We start from the raw sequence: 27,222 nt of genomic DNA on the forward strand, positions 1-27,222 counted from the left end.
ATATTAGTAAAACAGTGCACACCCTTTCACATAACACACTTTATTTTCATGGTTTTATTTTGGGAATTGTTCATAGTACACAAGATTCCTTCTCTATAAAACAATGCATCTGATTTCACTGTCTGTTCCTCTCCCATACGGACATCCCTCCCTCGCCACCCACAACATATTTCAAAATCACAGAACACAGACCATCTGACCACCTAACCCCAGTAAACAGTGCTGCCATCAAATAAAGGCACAAACAGAACCTTCTCTTTCCCTTGACCCACCCAACAAGATAGTTGATGAGCAGAATTATCTTGAACTTTTATGATTTGATTTTAAATAGCTAAGTGACTCCATTAATATACAGGAGGAGGAATCTATAGGTAAGATTGCATAACACCGTCCATGCTGAATATGAAAGCTTCAAGTCAGTCAACCCACCACCACTAATAATAACCGATTGGCACCGAGGGGATGTAGCCAGGTGTATATTATTCATCTGCGTACAGTGAGGTATTGTTAATCAACAGAGACCAGGGACACATTCAGTAGGCAAACGTTGTGGAACGTTGAAGATAGAAATATCATGAATAGACCTGGCATGTGAGAGAGGAATGTTTGTTCTTCATAACATATTTCTATCTGTTCCACAAAGTTCAGCCCTGCTGACCGTGTCCCAGCATTACCCAACAGGGAGGTACCATATGCCGTTTGGTAGGTCAGTCACATATACAGCCCCAAGCATGCAGACTATCAGTCTTATTTCTGCAGTGTGACTGACAGCTTATCTAAAACCTTCATAACTATTTATGCGTATATGTGAAGTAAACATTCAGCATATACACACTATATATCAATATAATAAAAAAAGGAAAAAAAACATTCAGACAAATGCACCACCTATGTACATTTCTTTACATCTTTGTTTTTATATAAAAACAATATTTACGTTGTAATGTGAATAATGTTTAAATAGCCTGGATGAGACATGCCTCAGCCTCTGGCACTCTGCTCCCCTCTCAGCCAATGAGCAGCTTGCACAGTCGTCAAGTTCACAGTGTCTCGTCTTCCATCCTCTTCTTTTTTTGATTATGGAATGTTGAACCTTCCATACATTCCACCCTCTCTGCGGGAGTCAGGGAAAAGTCATCATAGCACTCTGTCTGCTTTGATTCCTGTCTTCCGCCAGCCCTCCTCTTCCTTCCAGTCAGTCCAGTTTCCGAGCGCCCAGTTTGAGAGGACCCTTAGCTGCTTTGCGTTCTGCCCGTTTGGCCTCCAGTTCTTTCCTCCTCTCCTCACGTTTCTTCTTGGCCAGCTCTGCCTTGCTGAGGCCTGCTTAGGAAACAAAGAGACAGCTGTTATGGATTGGCTTGGGGCTTGGCTTGGGGCTTACAACATGAATAGCATCTCATATTATATTATTATTAAAGGACTCCCTGGTTTCAGATCATTGAGAGAGATAATGGAGTTTAGATAGATGTTAGAGCAGGTTGAGACTCACCTTGACTTCCGTCCACAGACTCCCAGCTCTCCTCGGCTCCCCAGTCTACAGCAGGCTCTGCACTCCCATCACCAGCCTAGCATGAACCAGAAAACACATTAAAACATGTATTGTATTGTGACGTCCTCCCATTTCCACCTCAACTGTTCCCCACTTAGCATCAACACCTAACTTTTACCTCCACTTTGACAAACCTGCTTGTCAGTTCTTCAAAACACAAAGCCTACTCCTGTCAAACTTTTATTTATAAAGCCCCCCCCTCCTTTCCTCACCGTAGCAGTGGGGGTGGGCGTTGCTCTCTGAGACACGTTGGCGAGGAAGTCAGTCTGCGTGGCCCCCTTACTGTCCCAGTCATACTCGCTGGCTAACCGAACCCCCTCCGGCAGAGCAGCACTCTTAGTGGCTGGAGCAGTCGTTCCCTCCTCCTCCCAGTCATTGCCCCACCCCTCCTCTCCCGGTGAACTCTGACCCTGGCCGTCAGCCTCCTTCTCATTGGACCAGCTGTCGTCGGCGTCCCAGCCCGAGCTGCTCCAATCAGAGCTCTGCTTTTTCACTGCCTCAGAAGTTGCTAGACCCACCTGGATGGAGATGGAGACAGCAATGAATGAATATTCCCCATGAAGTTTCAGCACTCACACAGTTTTAAATCATGAACCCTTATTCAGTAGGTTGGAACTTTCAGGAAATTGCAGACAGGAATGTATTTACATATTAGTCATTTAGCAGACGCTCTTATCCAGAGAGAATACAGTTAGCACATTAATCTTAAAATAGCTAGGTGAGAACCACATATCTCAGTCATAGTAAGTAAATTTTTCCTCAAAGTATATAATCCGCAAAGTCAGAGCTAGTAAGAAAAGATAAGTGCGAGTGTTAGTTACTTTACAGAACTAGCGTGACTATGCAATGTGCCATTATCTTTGACTCTATTCAAACATTCTGCCTCCATGAATAAGCCTCAGGTCTGGAGAAAACCAGATACGTACTCCTCTTACACTGGCCTTCTTTTTGACTGACGACATTCCTGACCAATCAGAGGAGTTCCAGTCATCTGGGTCTGCTGCCTGTACCTTCTCTGGGTCCTGTGGGGGGGAGAGAGCGAGAGTAGTTGAATGAGTTAACTGATCAAATAGAACATGCCTCTCCAATACAAACATCACTGTTTCCCATGTTCTGTGACAGTTGACGTCCCACGGTCCCAACTGTCAAATTCCACCACAAATCCAATCCATGTGAATTACCTCCAAACTTCCCCAGTCCTCGTCATCCCACCGGTCTCCGGTTGGCTCCTCGTCCTTCTCTGTCACCTTAGGAGAGTCTGATTGGGTAGCAAGGCCAGAAGCAATGGGTAGAGTCATGGAGCCCGGCGGTGGTTTAACTTCAGCGCCTGGAGGAAGGAGAGATGGAGGGAGGAGAGAATGGTGAGGTGAAAGGTGGATGTAAATAGCGGATGCCATTAACTGATGGATACAGCTTTGCCGGCTCTTCCTATGCTTCTATGGGGGATGCCACCCTAACCAAAAAAGAAACATATCTAAGATCTGAGTGATCCTGCTCACAAGTCAGTTCCTTACCCCCAGGTCCTCCATCTGTCACAGGGCTCCCGGCGCAAGGAGAGGCAGTACCACCACCAGCAGCAGGGGTGTTCTCGGCCAGGCCGCCCCCCTCTGCCCCCGGGCCGGTCCGGATGAGCTTGGAGGTCAGAGAGGACACCCCCGTCACTGCCCAGCCTGCCCAACTGGCCGCTGCCCCAGCCGGCTGGGCTGATGACATCACATCCTTTTCTAGGGTGAGAGTGAGATAAGTAATATTAGAGACTCAAAGGCTGTAATCAGATTCCTTATAAGGGATAGTTTGGGATTTTGGCAATGAAGGAAGTTACAGGTACACTACATGACCAAAAGTGTGTGGACACCTGCTCGTCGAACATCTCATTCCAAAATCATGGGCATTAATAGGGAGTTGGTCCCCCCTGCTATAACAGCCTCCACTCTTCTGGGAAGGCTTTCCACTAGATGTTGGAACATTGCTGCGGGGACCTGCTTCCATTCAGCCACAAGAGCATTAGTGAGGTCGGGCACTGATGTTGGGCAATTAGGCCTGGCTCAGTCGGCTTTCCAATTCATCCCAAAGGTGTGCAATGGGGTTGAGGTCAGGGCTCTGTGCAGGCCAGTCAATTTCTTCCACACCGATCTCGACAAACCATTTCTGTATGGACCTCGCTTTGTGCACGGGGGCATTGTCATGCTAAAACAGGAAAGGACCTTCCCTAAACTTTTGCCACAAAGTTGGAAGCAGAGAATCGTCTAGAATGTAGTATGCTGTAGAGTCAAGATTTCCCTTCACTGGAACTAAGGGGCCTAGCCCGAACCATGAAAAACAGCCCCAGACCATTATTCCTCCTCCACCAAACTTGACAACTGACACAAGGTAGCGCTCTCCTGGCATCAGCCAAACCCAGATTCGTTCGTCGGACTGCTCCAGAGTCCGAGCTTTACACCACTCCAGCCGATGCTTGGCATTGCGCATGGGTGATCTTAGGCTTGTGTGCGGGTTTGCGGCTGCTCGGCCATTGAAACCCATTTCATGAAGCTCCCGACTAACAGTTCTAGTGCTGACGTTGCTTCCTGAGGCAGTTTGGAACTCGGTAGTGAGTGTTGCAACCGAGGGCAGACGATTTTAAGCGCTACGCGCTTCAGCACTCGGCAATCCCGTTCTATGAGCTTGTGTGGGTTACCACTTCGCGGCTGAGCCATTGTTGCTCCTAGACGTTTCCACTTCACAATAACAGCACTTACAGTTGACCGGGGCAGGTCTAGCAGGGCAGAAACTTTACGAACTGACTTGTTGGAAAGGTGGCATCCTATGACGGTGCCATGTTGAAAGTCGCTGAGCTCTTCAGTATGGCCATTCTACCGCCAATGTTTGTCTATGGAGATTGCATGGCGGTGTGCTCAATTTTATACACCTGTCAGCAACAGGTGTGGCTGAAATAGCCGAATCCACGAATTTGTAGGGGTGTCCACATACTTTTGTATATACACTACCGGTCAATTTTTTTTGAACACCTACTCATTCAAGGGTTTTTCTTTATTTTTACTATTTTCTACATTGTAGAATAATAGTGAAGACATCAAAACTATGAAATAACACATATGGAATCATGTAGTAACCAAAAACTGTTTAACAAATTAAAATATATTTTATATTTGAGATTCTTCAAATAGTCACCCTATGCCTTGATGACAGCTTTGCACACCCTTGGCATTCTCTCAACCAGCTTCATGAGGTAGTCACCTGGAATGCATTTCAATTAACAGGTGGGCCTTCTTAAAAGTTGATTTGTGGAATTTCTTTCCTTCTTAATGCGTTTGAGCCAATTAGTTGTGTTGTGACAAGGTAGGAGGGGTATACAGAAGATAGCCCTATTTGGTAAAAGACCAAGTCCATATTATGGCAAGAATAGCTCAAATAAGCAAAGAGAAATGACAGTCCATCATTACTTTAAGACATGAAGGTCAGTCAAAACTTTGAAAGTTTATTCAAGTGCAGTCGTAAAAACCATCAAGCGCTATGATGAAACTGGCTCTCATGAGGACCACCACAGGAATGGAAGACCCAGAGTCACCTCTGCTGCAAAGGATAAGTTCATTAGAGTTACCAGCCTCAGAAATTGCAGCCCAAATAAATGCTTCACAGAGTTCAAGTAACAGACACATCTCAACATCAACTGTTCAGAGGAGACTGTGTGAATCAGGCCTTCATGGTCGAATTGCTGCAAAGGAACCACTACTAAAGGACACCAATAAGAAGAAGAGCCTTGCTTGGGCCAAGAAACATGAGCAATGGACATTAGACCAGTGGAAATGTGTCCTTTGGTCTGGAGTCCAAATTTGAGATTTTTGGTTGCAACCGCCGTGTCTTTGTGAGACGCGGTGTGGGTGAACGGATGATCTCCGCATGTGTATTTCCCACCGTAAAGCACTGAGGAGGAGGTGTTATGGTGTGGGGGTGCTTTGCTGGTGACACTGTCTGTGATTTATTTAGAATTCAAGGCACACTTAACCAGCATGGCTACCACGCCATCCCATGTGGTTTGGGCTTAGTGGGACTATCATTTGTTTTCAACAGGACAATGACCCAACACACCTCCAGGCTGTGTAAGGGCTATTTTACCAAGAAGGAGAGTGATGGAGTGCTGCATCAGATGACCTGGCCTCCACAATCCCCCGACTTCAACCAAATTGAGATGGTTTGGGATGAATCGGGCCGCACAGTGAAGGAAAAGCAGCCAAGAAGTGCTCAGCATATGTGGGAACTCCTTCAAGACTGTTGGAAAAGCATTCCAGGTGAAGCTGGTTGAGAGAATGCCAAGAGTGTGCAAAGCTGTCATCAAGGCAAAGGGTGGCTATTTGAAGAACCTCAAATATATTTAGATTTAACACTTGTTTGGTTACTACATGATTCCATGTGTTATTTCATAGTTTTGATGTCTTCACTATTATTCTACAATGTAGAAAAGAGTAAAAAAATAAAGAAAAACCCTTGAATTTGTAGGTGTTCTAAAACTTTTGACCGGTAGTGTATATAGTGTAGTTTCGCGAGCAAATGATACCGAGCATAGCGCAATGACTGGAAGTCTTCGGGTACAGCTAGCGCTAACGCTAGTTAGCATTGGCTCACAAAACTACCTCAAACTTCCAAACATTTTTATCCACGAGTTCATCTGACTCTGGGGAAGAAGATAAAGGACTTAATTGCCAAAAACCAGTACTATCCCTTTAATGTGAGATCAGTGCTTGAGGCCTTGTTGTCTTTGGCGACCTGGAGGTTTGCGACTGTGTACAGACCTATGTCAGCCAGCTTGGTTGGATCTTCAGAAACAGTCTCCAGCTTCGTCAGGAAACTCTTTATGGCTTTAAATGCCTGAGGGACAGAAAAAAACGTGTTTCACAAGCTAGGTTTCCATCCAATTAGCAACAGATTTTCATGCGAATATTCTAAAATCTTCATTAAATAAATTATATGCATTTCCCCACCAGAGATGTGTTCCATCAAATTACTTGTTGTGGACAAAAGTCTGTGTGATGACGTAGTGCACATAAAAATAACTTTTGCATTTAATTCCCATGTACGAATACAAAATACAAGTTAAATGTAGCTCAGTTGGTAGAGCATAGCGCTTGCAACGCCAGGGTTGTGGGTTCATTTCCCACGGGGGGCCAGTATGAAAATGTATGCACTCACTAACTGTAAGTCGTTCTGGATAAGAGCGTCTGCTAAATGACTAAAATGTAAATGGATTTTCCATCACATTTTCAACTCTACTGATGGTTTCATCACCAGAAATGTTGTGCTATATAGCTAATGTACCCACTCTGGTGTTGGCATGTGTGCTCTAGCGAACAGCTCGCAGATAGTGCAGGTATAGCCTATATTATGAGATTATTATGGACAAAAGAACAAGATTATTTTTAATTTGTCAAATGGCAGCCAAGTATCGAACAAGTCACCAGAATAAGACACTCAATATTTATTGGAAAGGAGCATCAAGCTCACCCTGTGAAGTTCATCATAACGGATTCAACCTTTAGCCTAACAAACTGCATAGTGGGAGGACCACAAAACATGTCATCTCGTGACTCCAAGTTTACTTCGATATGTTGGTTATTATATCAACATTTGCGCATAAAAGCGTTGCCACCGCCATTTCTCACATAATACATTTTACAGACACAAAAAGATCCCACCTTGTCTAGCGTATTTTGTTTTGTCGATATTTGGAAAGTTCACTGCCAAATTATCTGTTTCCATCAGGCCCGTCGTGGCATTCTTTATACTTTACACGCACAAAAAGGTTGGATGGAACCTGCTTACAGATGGAATGTTGCAATGTGAAATGAGAGAGTAAGAAAAACTAGATTTTCACATGCAGATGGAGTGTTTCTAAACTAAATGTTTCTAAACAGAATGTAAGCTAAATGTACTAGTGCAGTTATTTCAATGTCTAAGGTGTTTGTGTAAGGCTCCCTTCTCCAAACCTGAACCCACCCCCCAGCAGGACCCACTGAAGTGGTTTGGAATCCTAGTGCCTCAGACCCTGAAACAGGCCCAGGCCTCATTCAAACAGGTGGTAGAGTTGTCAGCGGAGGTGGCTGCTCTCCAGTCTGCAGTCCTGACCACCAGTCAACAGCTGCAGATGAAACAGAAGAGCAGCAGCCAGACCCCGGACCAGACGGACAGACAGACTGACCAGATCATGGTTTAGATCTTACACAGACTAGACATACTGGCTCTGTAAGGAATATGGTGGAAACTCACTCAAGCCATGCTTACACCCCTCCAATGCTTTTAAATGCATGAGGGGGAGTGAACGAGTGTACACTTCTGCAGAAGGGTAGAGAATCGGAACACAGCCACTCTCTCCCACATAGTATAGTAGTGCACTAATTCAGTCTAGAGCCCTTTGTACAAAGGCATAGCCATGGGAAGTAGGGTTGCTGCAGCCCCCCCGATAAATAAATAACTAATATAGAAATAATAATAAAATATACTTTTTTTCTCACAAAATTGGTGAACTTTATTACGCCTGTATTAACGGAGAGAAATACTCAAGGTACGTTGAGGTAGATATGTACATGTAGGTAGCAGGGGTAAAGATGTGGTACCGGTCGGGGGTTTGGGCACACCTACTCATTCCGGGGTTTTTCTTTGTTTTTGCTATTTTCTGCATTGTAGAATGATAGTGATGACGTCGGGGCTATGAAATAACACATATGGAATGGCCCTGTGTAGCTCAGTTGGTAGAGCATGGCGTTTGCAACGCCAGGGTTGTGGGTTTGTTTCCCACGGGGGGCCAGTATAAAAAATTAATACAAATGTATGCACTCACTAACTGTAAGTCGCTCTGGATAAGAGCATCTGCTAAATGACTAAAATGTAATGTAAAATGTTTCTAGTGCTTCTCACCTGATCTCTAACGTTCTTGTCAGGGTCAACAGTGAGGGTACAGAGCGTTGGTAGTACCCGTGCTGCGCTCTCCATCACACTGTAGTAGTTGTGCGTCGCTGCAAAGCCCAAAACTCCGGCCGCCCGAGAGGCGGGAAACGGGTCCTTAGTGGCCCGAGAGAACGCTGAGATCAACACTCGCTGCCGCGTCTGTGGAGGAAAGGAGAGGGAGATGAAAGAGATGGAGAGAGGGAGAGGGAGAGGGAGAAAAAGGGGGAGACGGGGAAGAGAGAGAGAGAGAAAGAGAGAGAAAAAGACAGGATAGATAAAGATGCTCAACATGCTCTGCTCACTCCTACTGTAATGGTTCGAGTCTAAACCACACGAAAACAACACTAGACACTATGGAACAAAGCTTTTACTATCTCATCCTGGAATATACAAGGCCTGAGGTCATCTGCCTTTGGCCTAAAGAGCAAGAACCCAGACTTCATCAAAGAAATTGGAAATACAGACATTGTCTTCCTACAAGAAGCATGGTATAGGCCTCCTGTAGCTCAGTTGGTAGAGCATGGCACTTGCAACACCAGGATTGTGGGTTCGATTCCCACGGGGGGCCAGTATGAAAAATGTATGCACTCACTAACTGTAAGTCGCTCTGGATAAGAGCGTCTGCTAAATGACTAAAATGTAATGTATAGAGGAGACGGACCCACTAATTGCCCTCTAGGTTGCAGAGAGCTGGTAGTCCCACCCACCAAACTACCAGGTGTGAAACAGGGAAGAGACTCAGGGGGTATGCTAATTTAGTATAGAGCAGACCTTTCCAACTCTATTAAATTAGTCAAAACAGGAACATTTTACATCTGGCTAGAAATGAATAAGGAGAGTATCTCAACAGAAAAAATGTCCTCACGTGTGCTACCTATATCCCCTCCAACAGAATCCCCAAAGTTTAACGATGACAGCTTCTCCATCCTACAGGGGGAGATCAACCATTTCCAGGCCCAGTGACATGTACTAGTCTGTGGTGACCTAAATGCCAGAACTGGATAAGAACCGAACACCCTCAGCACACAGCGGGACAAACACCTACCTGGAGGTGACCGCATTCCCTCCCAAATATGCCTCCCTAGACACAACTATGACAAAACAACTAACAAAAATGGGTCACAACTCCTGCAGCTCTGTCGCACACTGGGGCTGTACATAGTCAATGGTAGGCTTCGAGGGGACTCCTACGGTTTGCTTATCCCTTGGCAGTAGTACAGTAGATTACATTATCACTGACCTTACAGTCAGCCCACTGACACCACTATCAGATCATAGCAAAATCACAGTCTACTTGAACAAAGCAACACGCAATCATGCGGCATCAAAACCAAAGGAACAGCACAATACTAAGAAATGCTATAGATGTAAGGAAAGTAGTGTAGAAACCTACCAAAAAACTATTGGGCAACAACAAATTCATTCCCTTTTATAAAACATTTCACTGTAATAGTGAAGGTGTAAACTTGTCAGTAGAAAGCCTAAACAGTATATTTGACCTTTCAGCTTCCCTATCAAATCTAAACAAATTCAAGCAGACAACCTAAGAAAATTAAAAACAATGACAAATGGTTTGATGAAGAATGCAAAAACCTAAAAGAAAGAAATTAAGTAACCTATCCAACCAAAAACCCAGAAAACCTGAGTCTACGCCTTCACTATTGTGAATCACTAAAACAATACAGAAGTACAATATGGAAAAAGAAGTAACAGGACGTCAGAAATCAGCTCAATGTAATTGAAGAATCCATAGAATCTAACCACTTCTGGGAAAATTGGAACACACTAAACAAACAACACAAAGAGTTATCTATCCAAAACAGAGATGTATTGATAAACCACTTCTCAAATCTTTTTGGCTCTATAACAAAGAACAAACAGGAAAAACATATACATGAGCAATTACAAATCTTAGAATCAGCTATTAAAGACTACCAGAACCCACTGGATTATCCAATTACATTGAATGAACTACAGGACAAAATACAAACCCTCCAACCCAAAAAGGCCTGTGTTGTTGATGGTATCCTAAATTAAATGATAAAATATACAGACCACAAATTCCAATTGGCTATACTTAAACTCTTTAACATCATCCTTAGCTCTGGCATCTTCCCCAATATTTGGAACAAAGGACTGATAACCCCAATCCACAAAAGTGGAGACAAATTTGACTCCAATAACTACTGTGGGATATGCTTCAACAGCAACCTTGGGAAAATCCTCTGCATTTTCATTAACAGCAAACTCGTACATTTCCTCAGTGAAAACAATGTACTGAGCAAATGTCAAATTGGCTTTTACCAATCTGGAAGGTTCTCCCATCTCCACAGAGGAACTCTGGAGCTCTGTCAGAGTGACCATCGGGTTCTTGGTCACCTCCCTGACCAAGGCCCTTCTCCTTCGATTTCTCAGTTTGGCTGGGCGGCCAGCTCTAGGAAGCATCTTGGTGGTTCCAAACTTTTTCCATTTCAGAATGATGGAGGCCACTGTGTTCTTGGGGACCTTCAATGCTGCAGAAATGTTTTGGTACCCTTCCCCAGATCTGTGCATCGACACAATCCTGCCTCGGCGCTCTACAGATAATTCCTTCGACCTCATGGCTTGGTTTTTGCACTGTCAACTGTGGGAACTTATATAGACAGGTGTGTGCCTTACCAAATCATGTCCAATCAATTGAAATTTACCACAGGTGGACTCCAATCAAGTTGTAGAAACAGCTCAAGGATGATCAGTGGAAACAGGATGCACCTGATCTCAATTTCGAGTCTCATAGCAAACAGCAAAGGGTCTGAATACTTATGTAAATTAAGTATCTGTTTTTTTATTTGTAAAAAATTAGCATACATTTCTAAAAACCTGTTTTCGCTTTGTCATTATGGGGTATTGTGTGGAGATTGCTGAGGAATTATTTTCATTTAATCCATTTTAGAATAAGGCTGTAACGTAACAAAATGTGGAAAAAGTCAAGGGGTCTGAATACTTTCCGAAGGGACTGTATCAACAATCATGGTGACAGTAACATCTGTTACTCCTAAAAACTCTGTTGCCGCTTCCACAATGATCTTCAACTTGGCAGTTCTTCTTTCCACAAATGCAGTCTGGTTGATAACCTTTCCAATGAAAACTATGAAGTCAATCTGATTAACTATTAAGGTGTCCTTTGAAATGACACATTTGTGAGAGCAAGATTTCTGAACAGGTCTCGTATCCATGTCTGGACCAACAGAAGCAACATTTCCTACAGTAGGTCCACTTATTCCAGGAGTAACCCTATTATCTCCATCATTCTACCTAATAGTTCCACCAATCTGCATTAGAGATCTTTGGGCCTCTCTTTTTTTTTTTTTTACTTGCACAATTTTTTCTTTATATCCAGTTGGTAGTTACAGTCTTGTCCCATCGCTGCAACTCCCCTACGGACTCGGGAGAGGCGAAGGTCGAGAGCCATGCGTCCTCCGAAACACGGCCCTGCCAAGCCGCACTGCTTCTTGACACACTGCTCGCTTAACCCAGAAGCCAGCCGCACCAATGTGTCGGAGGAAACACCATCCAATTGGCTACCGAAGTCAGCTTGCAGGCGCCCGGCCCTCCACAATGAGTCGCTAGAGTGCGATGGGACAAGGAAATCCCAGGGTGCCAAACCCTCCCCTAATCCGGACGACGCTGGGCCAATTGTGCGCCGCTTCATGGGTCTCCTGGTCACAACTGACTTTGACACAGCCTGGGATCAGGAGGCCATCTTTGGGCCTCTCTCTCTTTCTGCACCTGGCATCCACAAAATGCTGCACTGTGATCCCCCCACAATTACAACATTAAACCTTGGCATTGTTCCCACATTCACCATAATCATGTTCCCCTCCACACTTGGCACATCTTTTCTTTCCTTTGCACAGAGCCCTACATGTCCCATTCTTTGGCATTTAAAACACCTTAATGGAGGTGGGACAAACTCTAACAGCCAGGAAGCCCATCTGTACTTTCTTAGGTACAGCCTTCTCAAAGGCTTTCACTTCTCTGCCCCTCTTTCTTACAGAACAGCCTTTTGGCTTCAACCACTATGCCCCCCTCTACATTTATTTTGTATCATCTATGGACATACAGTTGAAGTCGGAAGTTTACATACACCTTTGCCAAATACATTTAAACTCAGTTTTTCACAATTCCTGACATTTAATCCTAGTAAACATTCCCTGTCTTAGGTCAGTTAGGATCACCACTTTATTTTAAGAATGTGAAATGTCAGAATAATAGTAGAGAGAATGATTTATTTCAGCTTTTATTTCTTTCATCACATTCCCAGTGGGTCAGAAGTTTACATACACTCAATTAGTATTTGGTAGCATTGCCTTTCAATTGTTTAACTTGGGTCAAACGTTTCAGGTAGCCTTCCACAGTAAGTTGGGTGAATTTTGGCCCATTCCTCCTGACAGAGCTGGTGTAACAGTCAGGTTTGTAGGCCTCCTTGTTTGCGCACGCTTTTTCAGTTCTGCCCACCAATTTTCTATAGGATTGAGGTCAGTGTTTTGTGATGGCCACTCCAATACCTTGACTTTGTTGTCCTTAAGCCATTTTGACACAACTTTGGAAGTATGCTTGGGGTCATTGTCCATTTGGAAGACACATTTGTGACCAAGCTTTAACTTCCTGACTGATGTCTTGAGATGTTGCTTCAATATATCCACATAATTTTCCTTCCCCATGATGCCATCTATTTTGTGTAGTGCACCAGTCCCTCCTGCAGCAAAGCACCCCCACAGCATGATGCTGCCACCCCCATGCTTCACGTTCGGATGGTGTTGTTCGGCTTGCAAGCATCCAACTTTTTCCTCCAAACATAACGATGGTCATTATGGCCAAACAGTTCTATTTTTGTTTCCTCAGACCAGAGGACATTTCTCCGAAAAGTAAGATTTATTTTGTGATTTTGATGTTCATCTTCTTTCTTTCTTTTTTTTTTTTGTCATTTAGCAGACGCTCTTATACTGAGCGACTTACAGGAGCAATTAGGGTTAAGTGCCTTGCTCAAGGACACGTCGACATATTTTTCACCTAGTCAGCTCGGGGATTAGAACCAGCGACCTTTCGGTTACTGGCACAACGCTCTTAACCACTAAGCTACCTGCCGCCCTCTTTGTCCCCATGTGCAGTTGCAAACCGTAGTCTGGCTTTTTTATGGCGGTTTTGGAGCAGTGGCTTCTTCCTTGCTGAGCGGCCTTTCAGGTTATGTCGATATAGGACTTGTTTTACTGTGGATATAGATACTTTTGTACCTGTTTCCTCCAGCATCTTCACAAGGACCTTTGCTGTTGTTCTGGGATTGATTTGCACTTTTCGCACCAAAGTACGTTCATCTCTAGGAGACAGAACGCGCCTCCTTCCTGAGCGGAATGACGGCTGCGTGGTCCCATGGTGTTTATACTTGCATACTATTGTTTGTACAGATGAATGTGGTACCTTCAGGCGTTTGGAAATTGCTCTCAAGGATGAACCAGACTTGTGGAGGTCTACAATTTCTTTTCTGAGGTCTTGGCTGATTTCTTTAGATTTTCCCATGATGTCAAGCAAAGAGGCACTGAGTTTGAAGGTAGGCCTTGAAATACATCCACAGGTACACCTCCAATTGACTCAAATGATGTCAATTAGCCTATCAGAAGCTTCTAAAGCCATGACATCATTTTCTGGAATTTTCCAAGCTGTTTAAAGGCACAGTCAACTTAGTGTATGCAAACTTCTGACCCACTGGAATTGTGATACAGTGAATTATAAGTGAAATAATCTGTCTGTAAACAATTGTTGGAAAAATTACTTGTGTCATGCACAAAGTAGATGTCCTCTACTTGTCCTAACCAACTTGACAAAACTATAGTTTGTTAAAAAGAAATTTGTGGAGTGGTTGAAAAACGAGTTTTAATGACTCCAACCTCAGTGTATGTAAACTTCCAACTTCAACTGTAGTGGAACCCCAGAAATGACCCCCTCAGCTTCGCCAGAGCTCCAGGGACAGGATTCCTTCCCATTGAGAGTTTATTTTCAGAATGTTCCCTTGCTGAACATAGTCAGCACAGAATATTAACAGTCTACCATTACCAATGAACCAGGCTAATGTGAATTCCCCTCTCTCTTTCTTAATGGCATTGGTTAATCGAATAGGGTGTAGATGATACCCCGTGGTCGCATCAAACACGATTACAACTTTCCACTCCGACACATCATTACTTTTGTTTTTCACTACCTTCACCCTCTTCTCAATAGCAGGGCCATTCTTTTTTCCCTTTACTTTTCCCAACAGACCATCCTGGTCCCTGACTTTAATCTCCCCTACCCATACCATCACAATTATCAACCATGTCGACCACAGTCCAGCACAGCTGTTGCTAAAACCGCCTACCACAATATAGAACGATGTATGGAGAAATCATAAGCTGTATGTGGACAGAGAACAAGGACAAGCCATGTGTTATGTCGGTCATGTGAGTACTAGAAGGTCAGTGTGCCAAGATAGATTGGGGGGCCACTGTTGCTAATCTTAGGATTGGTGCGTGATGGAATGGCCTGGCTAGGGTGCCACCCGACACCAAGGAGAGGAATGATATGTAGGAAGTGAGTGGCAGTTAGTAATAGTTAGCAACTGGGTACGATAAAAGTAGGTTGGAAGGGCATTATATAAGTTGAAAGATGTGGTAAGGAAGTCAGTCATATGATAAGAGGCAAAGCACGTAATTTTTTTTGATTATGTCAAATTCTGCTTATCTGTGGTAAGGCTGAGCTGTAACAAACGTTTAAAATTCTATATTTTAAAAGGGGGACGATGAGTGGTGTTGAACGGATGTAAGGAGAATATCAAATTGGACAATGACATGGTGCTTATGATTCAAAAATACGGTGTGTTTAAAATACTGAGTGAAGGCAAGAGAGGACAAACGAGTGGGCACAGGCACTCTTGATGTCAAGTACGTCATAAAGAGAGTGGATTTTTTCCCTTAATGTAAAACAGTACATTATAAAATGAGTGGGCGCAGGGTCCCTTAATGTAAAAGTACATTATAAAAGACATTGGGTATAAAAGGAATAGGTTATGGACCTTTGACGTAATAAATCGTCATAAACAGAAGAGAGCCTTAGTACCTTGCTAATTACTCAAAACGGCCAGGAGAGGGAACCAATGAAATGTAATATATTGAATCATAAGCACTAATGGTATACATAGGTAAACAAAATGTTACTAAAGATCGAGGTGGAGAGTTGATTCAACCATTTAATTACTAATATTCTATAAACTAATATAAGCGACAATGGGGAGTCAATTCAGCATACCGATCATAAATCAGAGTTAGATTTACCTAGAAGGGAACGAAAAGTTATGACGAAATTGTTGCAGACAAATCCGCATCTAAAACATATCTCTTTTAAGAGCATTGAACATCAAATACCACGTGACTGGATGTTAATTAAATTGGGGTTTTTCTATGTGGAACCATATCTTAGTGATTTATCAGCATGGACAGATAATGACTATCCTCTTGATGGTAGTTTTAAAAGGGATAAATTACAAGTCACACGTAAGTATATAATTGATAATACAGCAATAAGCAACCTGAAATGGGATAAAAAATCCAGAAAATCACATTGTATGATTTTTAAGTAATTAATTTGCATTTTATTGCATGACATAAGTATTTGATACATCAGAAAAGCAGAACTTAATATTTGGTACAGAAACCTTTGTTTGCAATTACAGAGATCATACGTTTCCTGTAGATCTTGACCAGGTTTGCACACACTGCAGCAGGGATTTTGGCCCACTCCTCCATACAGACCTTCTCCAGATCCTTCAGGTTTCGGGGCTGTCGCTGGGCAATACGGACTTTCAGCTCCGTCCAAAGATTTTCTATTGGGTTCAGGTCTGGAGACTGGCTAGGCCACTCCAGGACCTTGAGATGCTTCTTACGGAGCCACTCCTTAGTTGCCCTGGCTGTGTGTTTCGGGTCCTGGTCATGCTGGAAGACCCAGCCACGACCCATCTTCAATGCTCTTACTGAGGGAAGGAGGTTGTTGGCCAAGATCTCGCGATACATGGCCCCATCCATCCTCCCCTCAATACGGTGCAGTCGTCCTGTCCCCTTTGCAGAAAAGCATCCCCAAAGAATGATGTTTCCACTTCCATGCTTCACGGTTGGGATGGTGTTCTTGGGGTTTTACTCATCCTTCTTCTTCCTCCAAAAACGGCGAGTGGAGTTTAGACCAAAAAGCTCTATTTTTGTCTCATCAGACCACATGACCTTCTCCCATTCCTCCTCTGGATCATCCAGATGGTCATTGGCAAACTTCAGACGGGCCTGGACATGCGCTGGCTTGAGCAGGGGGACCTTGTGTGTTAATTAGTGTGTTACTAATGGTTTTCTTTGAGACTGTGGTCCCAGCTCTCTTCAGGTCATTGACCAGGTCCTGCCGTGTAGTTCTGGGCTGATCCCTCACCTTCCTCATGATCATTGATGCCCCACGAGGTGAGATCTTGCATGGAGCCCCAGACCGAGGGTGATTGACCGTCATCTTGAACTTCTTCCATTTTCTAATAATTGCGCCAACAGTTGTTGCCTTCTCACCAAGCTGCTTGCCTATTGTCCTGTAGCCCACCCCAGCCTTGTGCAGGTCTACAATTTTATCCCTGATGTCCTTACACAGCTCTCTGGTCTTGGCCATTGTGGAGAGGTTGGAGTCTGTTTGATTGAGTGTGTGGACATGTGTCTTTTATACAGGTAACGAGTTCAAACAGGTGTAGTTAATACAGGTAATGAGTGGAGAACAGGAGGGCTTCTTAAAGAAAAACTAACAGGTCTGTGAGAGCCGTAATTATTACTGGTTGGTAGGTGATCAAATACTTATGTCATGCAATAAAATGCAAATTATTTACTTAAAAATCATACAATGTGATTTTCTGGATTTTTGTTTTAGATTCCGTCTCTCACAGTTGAAGTGTACCTATGATAAAAATTACAGACCTCTACATGCTTTGTAAGTAGGAAATCCTGCAAAATCGGCAGTGTATCAAATACTTGTTCTCCCCACTGTATATCCCATACAAATTGATTAGGAGGATATTAATTTTCAACATTCATTTATAGTAAACGCTACAACTACGATGGCATTCATGGGAAGAAACCTTTTAAGTAAACTCGATGCAACCATTTTTTGTTCACCAGATGGCATCGAGGTATATGGGACAACAGAGGCTATATTATGAACAAAGAGCAGAAAGTAATTTTTATCTGGAAGGGTGCATAATAAATTATATGAATGTATATGATAATTTGATATAAGTTTGGATAAGAAGTTACGATATATATAACTGAATTAAGTCATAAAATATCAAGGAGTGATATAGAAATTGTGAGGTTATTTTAGAGTGTAAGGGAAAAGTATATGTTTTAAGGAGAGGCTTGACTTTGACGGGGTTTCCTGGGGGTTAGAGAACCGGGGAGGATCCAACGTAAGGAAGGTCAGTGTCCTTGAAACTACAGTCTGTTCTTTTTGGTTCCGCTGGGAGTGTTTGTAGAAGTGATTTGTGTCTATTAAGAATTGGTTAAAAACACCACGAAGGGATTCTTTGATGTGAGTACCTAGAAGTTTCTAACGTTATATATGTATTAACTTGCTCACCCAAACGTAGATGTACGTCATGGGTGGGGGAGTAATTAATATGGGTTTTCTAAGTTGTACCGTTGTTAGATCCTTTGGTAGTGATAACATTTAAGTAATTAACTGCCCATACGGAGTGGAATTTATAGACGTAAGTTGTAATATTGTACAAAGCCAATGTAGGGTTTCCATTTAACTAATTATTATTGTGGAGCTAGGATGGTGACGTGAAGGTGCTTCATTGTGTATAAGAGGTTAAGATGACAAACCATTGTCATTGCGCTATTTGTGGGATGTCTGTGTCATTTCAATAGCATTGGGGCAATGGCATAGAGTAAACAAATCTGGGTTTATGAGTGTCATTCAACTGTTGGTATGTGTTGCTTAGACAGAGACGAAAAAAGTATTTGGTTTGGTGATGTAGAATGGAAGTCTTGTAGCGTGGTTTGGTTCAAATAGAAAGACTAACTTATTTAACAGGAATAGTGAGACGATTTCGTGGTAGTCATTTTTTGGAGTTACCTAAGGGTTTGATAGATTAAACGATTGAGGTGACGTAATGTCAGTGCATGGATTGGATATTGATAATATGGATAACTAAAACAAATATGCTACTGACTGTTATGAAGACAGGATAAAGTAGCATACTGTGCCTCACCTAACAATGTTCTGAAGATTTTTTTCAAAGGGTGAAGGCAACTCTGCCCAGCCTAACAGGAGAATCTGGACATTGTATGCACCGTGGAGACTATGTGGCAGTAAAGGATTACATAAAGTAAGAGCGGAACAGAATCTAGGTGGAGAGCAGTCTCTCTCTACTTCCCTATTGGTCCGCTGAAAGAAGGACACACTACACAGAGTGATGTGAACAGAAATTGGGAAGTATATTAGAAATTGGTATTAAGAATAATTGGTATAACATAATAATTTGTAATATAGTCAATGCTTATATGGTTTCTTGGATTAGAAATGAAATGAACTGTTATGTTCTGTCTTCTAGTGAGGTAAATACAGATGGTGTCTTGACGCATAGCAGGGATAATTTGGCCTAGAATGGTGTGAACCTTAAAAAGAAACAACCTCTGTACCGGCTGAAGATGAACATTAGAGGCGTTGAAGACGTTTTTGTAAAGCACCACTTCTACAGGCAACCGGGGTAAAACAGACAATTGAAGCTATCAACAGATTTTATCATGTTTTTATATCAAGAGAGTGGGAAAGGAGTCCACCATTGAGTGAGAATGGAGAAATGTATGTTCAAATACAACATTTGTAATGTTGTTGGTATAATGGTTGGCAAATGGGCAAGACAAAGGAGGTTGTAGGGTAGGTGGTGACTTGGATGAGACATTGAAGTTGGGACGTTGTCATGGGCAATTCATTTTGAAATATGAAGATGTCTGAAGAACATAATGAAGAGACGCCTGAAGATTTAAGTGCTGGGAAAAAGAAGGGGTTACTTAGCTGTGTTGATAATACATTTGGATTTATCTAAATTTGCTAATGTGAATAGGAGGTATATACACTGCTAAATTAATAGTATTACGAATGCATTGAGAGGATGATCTGTATTTATTATCAGGATGAGGAAGGTCATAATATAATTATGGATATTTATACTGTAATATAAGTGTACATTCTGACAGTTGAAATGGGTGATAAAGTTGAGGGTTTTAATTTTGATTGATAAGGACCAAGTGAATCAATAAGAATTGTCATTCTAAATTTGGTTTTGGTTATAATATAAGATGACTGAGGGATTTAAGTAAATCATTAGTATATATTAGTAACTAACTATTTACAGCATGAAGGATATTGATTGTACAATTGAGATAACTGTCATATAGATATTGTGGTTGAATTTCTCAATCCTAACTAGTTCAGGGGTGTACTCATTTAACAGGGGCTGAAAACGGAGTGTTATACTGTGTCTCTCATCAGGCATATTAGGGGTTGAACAGTGTTGAATATTGTACCTATTAACAGTCATGGGTTTTCATTTACATTTACGTCATTTAGCAGACGCTCTTATCCAGAGCGACTTACAAATTGGTGCATTCACCTTATGACAGCCAGTGGGACAACCACTTTACAATGTATGTTTATTTTTTTTATTTTGGGGTGGGGTAAGGGTGGGTAGAAGGATTACTTTATCCTATCCCAGGTATTCCTTAAAGAGGTGGGGTTTCAAGTGTCTCCGGAAGGTGGTGAGTGACTCCGCTGTCCTGGCGTCGTGAGGGAGCTTTTCAAGCTATTGGTTCTAAGATGGAACTCATTAGACAATTTGCAATTGATAATCACATAGCATTGGATGCAATTATAGTAGATAAGGGGGAATGTATGCAATTATAGGGGGAGAATCATGTTGTACATGCTTGACATCAGGATTAGTAAGGTATTGGAATTTAAGTAAAGCTATGGGAAATATTAGACATACAGGAAGGTATTAGGAGTATTCATTCTTCATCTATATCATCTTATTCCATTGTAGAGGTCATGAATCAATGTATTTTGTGGAATGATGTCAGGATGTTAGGAATTCATTTGTATGTTTGGTTTGTTTGGTTCAATTAATGTTATATTAATGGAATTCTCTTTGCAACAACAAATAGAAAGAAAAATAGGAATTGTTATGATGATTTGTGGAGAAATCATAAGCTGTATGTGGACAGAGAACAAGGACAAGCCATGTGTTATGTCGGTCACGAGTGAGTACTAGAAGGTCAGTGTGCCAAGATAGATTGGGGGGCCACTGTTACTAATTTTAGGATTGGTGCGTGATGGAATGGCCTGGCTAGGGTGCCACCCGACACCAAGGAGAGGAATGATATGTAGGAAGTGAGTGGCAGTTAGTAATAGTTAGCAACTGGGTACGATAAAAGTAGGTTGGAAGGGCATTATATAAGTTGAAAGATGTGGTAAGGAAGTCAGTCATATGATAAGAGGCAGAGCACGTTCGTCTTATTATGTGATCCAGTACTGAAATAAACGTAAATCAAACTTCCATCCGTGTCAACTGCTCTCTTACATCCTGAACTTCTCAATACCAGAAACTCATCATAATGACTGACATGCACAGTCAACTGTGAGACCTTATATAGACAGGTGTGTGACTTTCCAAATCATGTCCAATCAATTGAATTTATCACAGGTGGACTCCAATCAAGTTGTAGAAACATCAAGGATGATCAATGGAAACAGGATGCACCTGAGCTCAATTTCGAGTCTCAATTCAAAGGGTCTGAATACTTATGCAAATAAAGATATTTCTGTTTTTTTAAATATATAAATTTGCAAAATGTTCTAAAAACCTGTTTTCACTGTCATTATGAGGTATTGTATGTAGATTGATGAGAAAAATAAATAATTTAATCCAAGGCTGTAACGTAACAGAGAAGAGTCCCCTAAGCAAGCTGGTCCTGGGGCTCTGTTCACAAATACAAAGACCCCACAGAGTCCCAGGACAGCAACACAATTAGACCCAACCAAATCATAAGAAAACTAAAAGATACTTACTTGACATATTAGAAAGAATTTACCAAAAAGCACAGCAAACTGGAATGCTATTCGGCCCTAAACAGAGAGTACACAGTGGCAGAATACCTGACCACTGTGACTGACCCAAAATAAAGGAAAGCTTTGACTATGTCCAGACTCAGTGAGCATAGCCTTGCTATTGAGAAAGGCCGCCGTAGGCATACCTGGCTCTCAAGAGAAGACAGGCTATGTGCACACTGCCCACAAAATGAGGTGGAAACTGAGCTGCACTTCCTAACCTCCTGCCAAATGTATGACCATATTAGTGACACATATTTCCCTCAGATTACACAGACACAAAAAGAATTCGAAAACAAATCTAATTTTGATAAACACTGATTGTAAATTGTAAATATAACCCATATTTATTTTCCCTTTTGTACTTTAACTATTTGCACATCTTTATAACACTATGTCTCTATTCCTTTGAAACTTTTGTGAGTGTAATGTTTACTGTTCATCATCTATTTCACTTGCTTTGTCAATGAATTAAAAGAAAGAAAGAGAGAGCGAGAGAGAGAGAAAGCTAGAGAGCGAGAGAGAGAAAGCTAGAGAGCGAGAGAGAGAGAGAGAGAGAGAAAGCTAGAGAGCGAGAGAGAGAGAGAGAGAGAGAGAGAAAGCTAGAGAGCGAGAGAGAGAGAGAGAGAAAGCTAGAGAGCGAGAGAGAGAGAGAGAAAGCTAGAGAGCGAGAGAGCGAGAAAGCTAGAGAGCGAGAGAGAGAGAGAGAGAGAAAGCTAGAGAGCGAGAAAGCTAGAGAGCGAGAGAGAGAGAGAAAGCTAGAGAGAGAGAGAAAGCTAGAGAGCGAGAAAGCTAGAGAGCGAGAGAGCGAGAGAAAGCGAGAGAGCGAGAGAGAGAGAGAAAGCGAGAGAGCGAGAGAGAGAGAGAGAGAGAGAGAGAGAGAAAGCTAGAGAGCGAGAGAGAGAGAGAGAAAGCTAGAGAGCGAGAGAAAGCTAGAGAGCGAGAGAAAGCTAGAGAGCGAGAGAAAGCTAGAGAGCGAGAGAGCGAGAGAGAGAGAGAGAGAGAGAGAGAGAAAGCTAGAGAGCGAGAGAGAGCGAGAGAAAGCTAGAGAGCGAGAGCGAGAGGCAGAGATAGAGGGGGAGAAAGGCAGAGAGAGAGGGGGAGAAAGGCAGAGAGAGAGGGGGAGAAAGGCAGAGAGAGAGGGGGAGAGAGAGAGGAACAGGGAGACCGGTAGAGAGAGAGAGAGAGAGCAGGAGGCAGGTGCAAGTTACCCCAGCGTTGAGGTAGGGGGCGATCTTTCCCAGGCACACGGTGGTGTTGCAGCGGATTGGTCCCTGCTCGTCTCTCGCCTGCAGCCGTGCAAAGTGCCTCATCAGCTCCTGATTCAGATTACTCTCATTCAGCTTGGGGGCCAGCAGCAGCATGGACTGGGAGAGGGAGGAAAAGAACAAGAACAGACCTTTGGGAACACCATTAACTACAGGGAAGGAACACTTTCAGTTACACTTGAACGAAGGAGTGAGTGAAGCCATCTGGTCTTGTGAGTGTATGTTAATCACAGTCTGACAGACTGGGTGAGCCAGTTATACCTTGACAGTCTGTTCTCTGATGGCTGGGTTTGTGTCTGTGAAACCGTGAACGACATGAGGGAAGATCTGCGAGTTTACCGCCGCATCGTTTAGATACTGAATAAACTGTTCCATCTGAAGGAAATAGAGGGATGAGAAAGGGGTTTGAAAGAGGAATAAAACAAGGGTTCTGCAGCAAACACTCATTCTGTCGTAATGGCCGTCTCTGTACTCTGATGTGTGGTACACTGTACCTGTTGAAGCAGTCGTATCCTCATGGCCCGGTCTGTAGAGGAGAACATCTTCACAATGACAGGAATTATCTTCTGCTGGTACTCCTCCGCAGACAGGAACTTCCCCACCTGACAGAGACAGAAAGAAAGAGGAGACATGGAAGAAGGAATGATCTTCTGCCCTCTCGGGATCGTGAGGTGGGTTAGTGGTCTGTTGATATCCCTTTGGTGGTGTGGGGGCTGTGCTGTGGAAAAGTGGGTGGGGTTATATCCTGCCTGGTTGGATGGGTATCTGGTGTGACAACTGCTGATGTAAAAAGGGCTTTCTAAAATACATTTGATTGATGATTAGTTGCCAAAAGAATGTTTCCCCTGAAGAAATGCCTTTAACCTAAACCCCTTCTAATGATTATGCTTTACATAGATATGACATAGTTTTCCCACTTCTGCATAAAAGAGAGGAGCAATTCAATGCCAGGCCAGTGAGCCATTCTCCTATCTGAATCCCTCCTCTCTGCCTCCACAGCACACATACCTTAAACAGAGGTGTGAGGACGACAGCCCCGGCGTTGCCAAACTCAAAGGCGGTGAGTAGCTGTGGCAGCACCTTGTGCTTACAGAAGTCCTCTGGGAATGAGTCCAGGTTCTCACTCAGGTCATGAAAGAACTGCTGCTTCTCTGCTGGGTCTTTGATCTGGATCAGATAGAATAGATAAGATAGATTTCACACTTCACTAAATAAAACATTTTATCGGTAAGTCAACACATTTCAATGAGAGCTGTGTCATCTCTATTGTGTCAAACTTTTTCTATAGCGGGGACGGGGGTCAGGAATCGCACCTGGATCTCCTCTAGGAAAAGGTTGCTCTCCACGAAGCTGTTGCTAAGGAATCCTCCGGGCGCTCTGCAGTTCTGGAGGAAGCGGGCTGGGTTAGGCCGGGCCCTGGCGTTGGCCCCTACCAGCTCACAGTAGTGAGGCACCAATGCTTTAGGGATCTGAGGGACAACAAACCATAATATGTTTTCACATCACTTCCAATTAATTCATGACCTTTGATCTTTTTGACAGGAGTACATTAGAATCACTTTAGGATTTCCTTAAAATGTGTGATGCTCTGGTAAAATGTTAGAAGGTAAACGGTGGGGTGTAGGGTACCTTTCCGAGGGAGCGTAGGGAGGAGGCTCGGGGCAGTGGACCATTGAACACTTCCCAGATTAGACAGCCCAGCCGCCACACATCCCCAGCCCTGGAGGACAGAGAGATGGATTCAGACAATACAAATATGAAGTATCTTCAGATTACATCAAGCATTGAACTAAAAACTTTGTATGCGAGATACCAGGAATACAATTTGCCATGAAATCAGTCTTTTTCATTCTTAACTCATTCTCGGTCTGCCTTACCATTTCTCTCCACTGTTTGGTGATTCAGGGGGGTCGTATTTGTCCATGTCAGGGTGAACAGCTTTGGCGGAGGGTAGTGATGTGGAGGCGTCCCCGTTCTCAGGGGTCATGTGGTCCAGACCGCCAAGCTTCCATTCTCCAGCCCGGTCCACAAACACAGCCCAGATACCCAGGTTGTTGTGGAGGAGGTGGCAGTCATTCACCAGGAAACTAAGGGCTTTCTACAAAGGGGAAATAGAGTGTGTGAGAGATGATTTGATTAATTATTTGCCTGTATTTGATTTGATATAGATTGATATGTAATAAACATGATGTGTGGGAAGACGCAGACAGATGCATTCCTTTGAGGAAAGTTAGTCTACAATCATCTGTTGTAACTGAGTACTGCTGTTCCTACCTTTGACCTGTTAAACTGCCAGTATCAAATGTCTGCCAGTGTTGAATGCTATGGTTAAAGTTTGACGCCATTCTGGGCCAGGGACACACTGATAATATATCTGTGAACCTGTTTGATTCTGTAGCAGCTGATGTTGTGACTTCATATGAGCCTTTTGGGCTGGTGTTTAGAGAACATTCAGTGCTATGTGATTAATATATAAGGGCCTTCTCAGAGAAGATGGAAAGTCATCTTTCCATTGAGTAAGAGATTGATAGAGAGAAAGGAGGATAATGGAGTAGAGGTGGAAGAGGATTGATAAAGGACAAGCAGCACTCAACATACAGAAACATATGAGGAAATCAGAGCACCCATCTCCCTCCAGTCTACTGACCACGGTTTGATGCAGGCCCCAGGACACCTCTAGCTCCCCAGAGCCCCCCCTCTCTGACTGGGCCTTCAGGTGGGCTGCCAGGGGGGTGACCTGTTCTGTGACCAGGTACAGGCTCTTCTCTGTCTGCAACGCACCAGAAAGGGACAACATTAATGCATTCATGATGACTTGGTTAAAATGTGCATTAGTCTTTTAAGTATGGTTCTATTATACAGGGAGTACACTAACGACTAGCACACTAGCTACTGTTTCTCTCTAGAACTGGTAGACAGGGGAACTAACTGATACTCACCACACTCTGCATGAAAAACAATTACAAGAAAAACAAATACAGAAGACTGAGAAAATGGTGACAGAATGAGTGTTATGCAATACTGTTGTTTGCCTTTTAAATATCAACTACATTCTGATGTTATGCTATTTGCATTTGGGGTGAAATACACAGACCTCCAATCCATCTACATAGGCCAGGATGTTGGGATGTCGGAGGGTCTTCATGCGTTTGAACGCTGCCTTGGCTAGCTGGGTCTGTTCCTCTGTCCCCGAAGACACCTCGTACACAAACACCGATACTGGTTCCCCACCCGTCTAAGGAGATGTCATAATGTGACAATGTCATGTTTCGTCATTGGTAAGAGGAGAGATGTTATTGAGATTTAGGAGAGCTGAAGTTACAGTCTCCCTGGTGAGGCCAGAGACCTCCATCACACTCACAGGAGTGGTGTTGTTCAACCCTGTTCCTTGCAATAAGGGTTGCTGTCATGTCACCATACAATTTGTCTCAGTCAACTAGCTACCTATTTCAGGTGAAACACAGAACGACACCTACACACGTACGTCATCAAAGGTTCCACCATTGCATCTGCATGGCATTGAACAATAAGGAAAAGGAACAAACAATGCTAAGCGGAACCTTTGATGACAAATTAGCCGGATAACGTTAGCATCTAGCTACTGTTAGTTAGTTACCAGTCAAAACAAGAATGACATGACAGTTTGTCGAAATACATTTCGCATGAGCATGTAAGTGGCTGACGTTGCTAGCTCGTTAGGTGACAACAGTGGCTAGCTAGCTAACTAGTTACTGTAGCAGAGATTGACGTGGCGAGAATACGTGGCCCAGCATAAACAAAATATAGTTAGCTAGCTAGCTATACTAGCCTAGTAGTAACGTTCGCTAACCGTGCTGTTTTAACTAGGCGATACATATCCTCACAACGCTATATATTTATATATATAGTCATACATCGTGATAATCTTATGGCAATTAAACATCCATTTCATCCCCAAAATAAGAATGGCGTCCTGCCTTCAACTTGTATCAGCTAACAAGACATCTGTCAAATATATTTCTGCCCCAAATATTGTATTTACCTTTCGCTTGCCCCGATGCAGCGTCCATATTCCGGACGTTTCTTGAGTGTCCGGTAAAATGTCATAATTAAAGTCTTTGACTGGATCCCGAGCGAAAAAGGACCACATCTCTCCTACATCAAGCAAACAACTAGCTATGGCGAACCGCAGCCTGCTAGCAAGCTGACTACTCGGGATAGATCAGATCCTTCCCTGAAGTTGATTCCACCGCTTGGGGGAAGCAGAGTGCCATAGTGGCACCCTGGCTACTG

The 27,222-nt window shown here is 43.1% G+C and overlaps 1 protein-coding gene across 5 annotated transcripts; it reads right to left on the reverse strand.

Moving 5' to 3' along the window:
- Positions 1 to 24: 24 nt before the first annotated feature.
- LOC121533402 (N-terminal kinase-like protein) lies at positions 25 to 27,152 on the reverse strand. 5 transcript variants are annotated; one of them, XM_041839346.2, is made up of 19 exons: positions 26,972 to 27,152; positions 26,045 to 26,185; positions 25,890 to 25,895; positions 25,598 to 25,720; positions 24,828 to 25,048; positions 24,580 to 24,670; positions 24,264 to 24,419; positions 23,959 to 24,117; positions 23,445 to 23,552; positions 23,212 to 23,325; positions 22,894 to 23,049; positions 8,459 to 8,647; positions 6,340 to 6,415; positions 3,064 to 3,273; positions 2,731 to 2,876; positions 2,485 to 2,571; positions 1,762 to 2,067; positions 1,490 to 1,565; positions 25 to 1,323 (listed from the first exon to the last, which is right to left on the reverse strand). In XM_041839346.2, exons 1-19 carry the CDS (start codon positions 27,077 to 27,079, stop codon positions 1,196 to 1,198), a joined length of 2,601 nt encoding a protein of 866 aa, XP_041695280.1. In that variant the 5' UTR covers positions 27,080 to 27,152; the 3' UTR covers positions 25 to 1,195. The 5 variants fall into 5 exon arrangements, with proteins under 5 accessions (XP_041695280.1, XP_041695260.1, XP_041695251.1 ...); XM_041839326.2 differs by having other exon boundaries at positions 25 to 1,320; positions 2,476 to 2,571; positions 26,972 to 27,151; XM_041839317.2 differs by having other exon boundaries at positions 2,476 to 2,571; positions 26,972 to 27,151.
- Positions 27,153 to 27,222: the final 70 nt, after the last annotated feature.

This window comes from Coregonus clupeaformis, chromosome 2 (genome assembly GCF_020615455.1).
Source record: "Coregonus clupeaformis isolate EN_2021a chromosome 2, ASM2061545v1, whole genome shotgun sequence".
In the NCBI taxonomy this organism is placed as follows: Eukaryota; Metazoa; Chordata; class Actinopteri; order Salmoniformes; family Salmonidae; genus Coregonus; species Coregonus clupeaformis.

Bases quoted from the DNA above. Each gene is read 5' to 3' on its own strand.
- LOC121533402 (XM_041839317.2), bottom strand. From the start codon at position 27,079: ATGTGGTCCTTTTTCGCTCGGGATCCAGTCAAAGACTTTAATTATGAC. The intron at 26,186-26,971 runs GTAAATACAATA...ACATCTCCTTAG, and splicing joins TGCATCGGGGCAAGCGAAAG to ACGGGTGGGGAACCAGTATC. The intron at 8,648-22,893 runs GTAACTTGCACC...TTTCCTCCACAG, and splicing joins CCCCCTACCTCAACGCTGGG to ACGCGGCAGCGAGTGTTGAT.